General features: G+C 37.2%; 1 protein-coding gene across 1 annotated transcript; it reads left to right on the top strand.

The window, feature by feature from the left end:
• The first annotated feature begins 962 nt into the window (after positions 1 to 962).
• On the top strand, positions 963 to 3,634 carry LOC121992448. Its single transcript, XM_042546832.1, has 2 exons — positions 963 to 1,523; positions 3,010 to 3,634. The coding sequence occupies exons 1-2, from the start codon at positions 1,025 to 1,027 to the stop codon at positions 3,555 to 3,557; spliced, it is 1,047 nt and encodes a 348-aa protein (XP_042402766.1). The 5' UTR covers positions 963 to 1,024; the 3' UTR covers positions 3,558 to 3,634.
• Positions 3,635 to 5,792: the final 2,158 nt, after the last annotated feature.

Below are 5,792 nucleotides of genomic sequence, written 5' to 3'. Positions count from 1 at the left end.
CAATTCATGTTCGAATTCATCACACTTGTCTTAGCTGCGGAGGGAACAAAGGAAAAGTGGATGGGAAAAAGCTTTTACTTTGACACCTTTTCTCATTATTTCCATTGTTGAAATGAAGGGAAAAGAAGAAGGTCATGGAAAGTTCAACTTCCTTAGATCACACTTTTTGTACAAATAATTGAAACCATTAATAATCACATAATTGGTTGAGAAATCCTACAACAAGATACATTTTCCTTTAAATATATTTTCATTTGACGGTTCGAGTGGTTCAACCAACCACCTAATTTATCAGTTTAACTTGCTCATCAAGTCGATCAACTTGCCTCAATGTGTCTAACCAATTGGCTCATCTGATTCAATCAGCGTCTTAACCTAATTAATTCATATGATTTATTTAGTTTGCCGTTCATATTCGTCTTATTTTCTTGTCAGAGTAATTAAGAAATAAAGATTAATAAATATTTCTGGAAAATAATTATTTTATAATATTTATTTGGTATACTTTCTTATTAAGAATATATAAGAAAAATGAAAGTACTCAATGTTTTCTTTAAGAATTTAATAAATAAAAATAATTATTTATAGAAATATCATAATTTCCTGATTTTGCTCCTTTATTATATTATATATACATCGGAGAGAATTAACAAACCTCTCTTTTTTTTCCAGAATTTAATAGATAAATAATAATTATTTTAAAAATAGATTATATATATATATATAATATATATATATATAATGAAATGAAAGGTACACTAGATATGGAAGAATTATTATTAGAATAAATAAATAATAATAGGAAGTGGGTTCCTGTCAGAAGCTAAGTGGGGTCCGCCATACACTTCATGGGCTTCTAGAAGGTGGCCGGTAAACAAGCGGGTGAACGATTGGGGGAAGTAACGATTCATTAATCAGATTCCTAGCGAGGATTAGCCAGCCGGTCGGCGTCGGTTTTGCTTTTGTTTTTTGTTAATAGCGACGCTTCACTCTATCCACTCATCTCCGTCACCCAGAACCACTCATGGGGGCCTGGGAATCCGGCCGCCGCCGCCTATGCTGTTGCCGCCGAGGTCCTCCCAGCGGAGACGGCGAGCATTTGTCAAGGGTGCCCGCCCTCCTCATCTTCCTCCTCGTTTCCTCCGTCCCCCTCGCAATCATCGCCTCCCTCGAACGCTCCGCCGCAGGCTTCACCTTCCAGACCCCCGACTGGATCTGCGAGTGCGCCAAGTGGGACCCCGTCGGCCGCAGCTTCCTCGTCTCCACCTTCCTCGGCGGTAGCGTCGCCCGGCTAACCCTTGAAGATCCGCAAGCCGTCGGGGGCGCCCTGACGCAGCGGACCGTGCTGTCGGATCCCGACGTCGCCGGGAATGCGTCGCTGGGAATGGCCATCGATCGTGGCAGCGGGAGGCGCCGGATTCTGGTGGTCTACGCCGACCTTCTCCGGTGCCGCTCCTCCTCCGTGGCGGCCTACGACCTCGAATCGTGGTCCCGCATCTTCCTCACCCATCTGAGTGGTCCAGGTTTTTCTCCATAAATAATATCATTTTTCCCATTTTAATCTTTTCCGCTTCTGGATCGGCCTGCGACGATAATTCCGGTGGATGATTAAATGTGTTTGTCTTTATTTTCCGTCCGGTAGCTTTGTTGCAACCGCTAAGAACAGCGATAATTTATTGCTACACACTGCATTGCCACTGAGAAATAGTACAAGTAACCAAATGTCTCCAGAATGTTATGTAGAAGGCAAGGAATGCTGAAATTCTTTGCTTATTTGTGTTAACATTTAATTAATTTTGATTTTAATTAAAACCGAGTTAGCTAACTTTAATAGAGACGTCATTTTCAAACAATGTGGTTGTATGGTTACCTAGGGTTTAAGATCATTGTGTAGGTATAAATCCTGCGAACTCTCATAGAGTGTGTCATAAGATTCTTTATGTCCCATTCATTTGAGGTACGAATGACAAGGTTAAATTGCTACCAATAACACCCTTGTAAGGATGTAAAGTTTGATGTATGATTGTGTAAGGTTTAAGATCATTGTTTAGGTGTAAACCCTGTTAACTCCTATAGAGGGTGTGCCATAAGCACCCTTATACGGATTTAAATTTTGACCTTTGTTGAAAATTCTGAGGATATATTTCGTTACCACTAGACCAAGCAATTATTGGTGTCTTAAGATACTTGATGTTGTAGAAAGTTTGATTTTCTCTTCTCTAATTACTGAACTCAAGGAGAACAAAGATATGATTTAATTTTGTAATTTGTTTTATTTTAGATCTTATTAATGTATTCAGTCGGATCTTTTCTCTGACATGGGAGAGATGGTTTAATTGACTGAAAACATGTTGAATCATGCTATTTAATGGAGACCATTTGTCATTTTCCTGATGAAAGTATTTGACTATACTATGTGAAATCAATACACAATCCTATATCGCCCTCGGCTGAGTTGGCTAGTATGGGGTAGAGTTGCTACAATGGGCAAGGGTTTGAATTTAGGTAAAGCCAAAGAAAAAAAAATCCAACTACAGTTTTCTGATTTACCTCCTCATAGATGATCGTGGGGTTAGCTGTGTGGGGCTGCTGGGTGGCGGTATCCAACTTTTACTACAATACACAGACCTATATTATTAGTTCCCATTTCACTTCATTTGGTGCCTTTTGATCATAAATGTCTTTTAAATTTATTGTGTTTACCTGGGAATAATTGGTTTAGAAAATCTCTAGTTTAGTATTATGATATGCCTGGTCATCTCCTATGAAACAAATTTTTTTACCTGTAAATCCAAATCATAACAAGGTTTATAAATCCAAAAAAATTAAAAAAAAAACCCTGAAACTAGTTTCTTTCATCTGCATCATAAATACAAGTAAGCTATACATTTGGTTGGTATATATATTGTTTTTTTGATACTTGGATTCTCCATCTATCTCCTTTGTACCAGTCTTCGAGATCCTATGATTTTGAATTTGGAATGTAATGTGATATCGCTTGGTGTGTAGGTGAATGTTCATATGCTGATGATGTAGCTGTTGATGACGATGGAAATGCTTATGTTACTGATGCAAAGGGAAACAGAATATGGAAGGTGGGATTGAACGGTGAGTTGATATCCGTCATTAGAAGCCAACTTTTCGCTCAGAGGAAGGAGTGGTACTACAACATTGTGGGTCTGAATGGCATCGTGTATCATCCTGATGGTTATTTGCTCGTCATACACACTGCCAGTGGTCATCTTTTTAGAGTTAACACAACAACTGAGGAGGTGACTGTCGTTCAAGTCAGAGGATCATTGCTCATGGGGGACGGCATGGAGTTAATTTCTCCAAATAAACTGGTTATCGCCGGCACCCCTTCTGCTAGGGTGATCGAGAGCTTTGATGGTTGGGAGACAGCAAACGTCACAGCATGGTATATTGGACCGATGCATCGAATTGCCTCGTCGGCAACTGTGAAAGATGGACGGATATATCTTAATCATCTTGTGGGGGTAGGAATGGCGAAAAAAACTCATGTCATTGCAGAGGCAGTTTTCCTGCCTAGCAAATAAGTAGCTCAGGTAACCCTCATAATCGTGAAGGAACAAATACTTATTTGAAAGTCCTTGCTCAAATCATCTTTCATCTATTTTTCATTGTTATGTTTTTTTTTTTAAAATAACTAGCAATTACTTTGATATATTCTAGTCAAATAGATACAATAAAATGAATAATTCTCTGATACTCACGACATCAATCTTATTCTAGGTCAGTTGCCTATCTGGTTAGGTACTTAGGTTATAATGCTTATGTGTCTAAAGATCTTGATCTAAAGGGCTAACACCTCGAGCTAAGTCGGCACCTCTAGACTTCTGCAAGTGAACATCATCAGTTAGGCTCAACTCTATACTCCATGCGTAGTTCTCCGATTTCAGCTCTCTACTTGGAACTTGCTTAAAGAAAATGATTGTTCTTTAAATTAATTTAATACAATCGAATCTAGGGTAAAAGGTCCACCCCATAGCCTTTCGGCGAACCGTTAATATTTAGGGAAAAGCTCGATCCCGAGACCTTTAGATGAACTACTGAGGTCGACCTCAGAGCCTATAGCCGATCCACTTATGCTGAAGGGAGAGCTTGATCCAAGATCTTTATGCAAACCAGTGAAGATAAGGAGGAGAGCTCAATCCCCACCCAAGACCTTTACATGAATTATTGAGGTTTGGAAGAGATATCCAAAGGTTGACCCTAGAGCCTTTTCAAGACCTTTAAGCAAACAACTAAGGTATAGGAGAGATATTCACAGGTTGACCTAAAAATCTTTAGGAGAATCACTTGAGCTAAGGGTTGAGAGCTCGATCTTGAGATCTTTAAGCGAACCATTGAGTTCTAAGAGAGATATCCAAAAGTCAACCCAGTGCATTTAGGTGAACCATTGAGACAAGGGGGGACAGTTCGATCCCGAGTCCTTTAGGAGAATAATTGAGGTCTGATAGAGATGCTCGAAGATCAAACCTAGAACCTCTAAGGGAACCACTGAGGTTAAGGGGAAGATCTCGAACCTAAGAACTTTAGGCTAACCACTGAGGTTTGGGAGAGATGTGAGAGTTTGATCCCAAGATCTTTAGGTGAACCACTAAGATATAAGAGAGATGTTCGTGGGTCGACCCCAAAGCCTTTAAGCAAACTAAAGAAGTTAAGAGGAAAAACTCTATCCCAACACTTAAGGCGAATCACTGAGGTTTAGGAGAGATATGAGAGCTCAATCTCAATGCTTTTAGATAGTCACCTTTAGACTAACCACTGATATGAGAGCTTGATCTCGAGACATTTAGAAGAACCAGTAAGGTGCAGGAGATATATGAGAGCTCAATAGGTGAACCACTGAGTTATGGGAGATATGTTCATAAGTCAACCCCATAGCCTTTAAGCGAACCACTAAGGTTGAGGGAGAAACCTCAATCCCAAAATCTATAGGCAAACCACTAAGCTCAGGGAGAGATATCTGAAGGTTAATCCCAAAATCTTTAAAGCATCTATACCAACTTTTTTATTCAAAATACATAATTTAGAATAAAAAGATTATTTTATTAAATTTAGATATCCAATTTTTACTACACTATATATCAGTTTCCTTATTTTTAGATCATTCATATAAGTTTCGTTATCCAAAATGTAAAATTTAGAAAATAGATAAGATAGTTGATGTAAAAATTGTTTAGCTATCGTATCAAAAATTTAAGATAAAATCTTTGAATATGATAATTGATGTGGATGTTTTTAGATTAACCATTGATGCTAATGGAAAAAGTTTAATTCCCAAACCTTTAGGCGAACCATTGAGGTTTGGGAGACACATGAGAGCTTGATCTCCATACCATTGAGGTGAACTACTGAGGTTCCATTGAAGTTAAGGAGAAAGCTGGATCCTAAGAGCATCTTCAATTGAAGTTTGAGATTTGTAAAATTAAAAAACCTTAACTAAAAAGCTTTTATAATTATGTATATGAGGTTTGAGTTTTTTTTTTTTTTTTTATTTACGAGTAAGTTTAAAAAATCAAACCTTTTTTAAAGGTAGATTTAATAATTAATAATAACATTTAATTTCATGTTTGACCTTTCAAAATAATTAAAAATAAATTATTTTATGTAACATTTAGTTATAATACTTTATTTCATAAATTGTTAGTAATAATTAAAGTGTTTCTTTTATAAATAAATATATTCGAAATAAGTTAAAACAATATACAAATTATTATAATTAAATTAAAATTTATAAGTTAATAAATATTAAATTAAATTATAAA

The sequence above is a fragment of the Zingiber officinale genome, chromosome 6B, assembly GCF_018446385.1.
Source record: "Zingiber officinale cultivar Zhangliang chromosome 6B, Zo_v1.1, whole genome shotgun sequence".
NCBI lineage: Eukaryota > Viridiplantae > Streptophyta > Magnoliopsida > Zingiberales > Zingiberaceae > Zingiber > Zingiber officinale.
The sequence above is the reverse complement of the archived record's forward strand: the minus strand, read 5'-3'. Positions and strand labels throughout refer to the sequence as shown.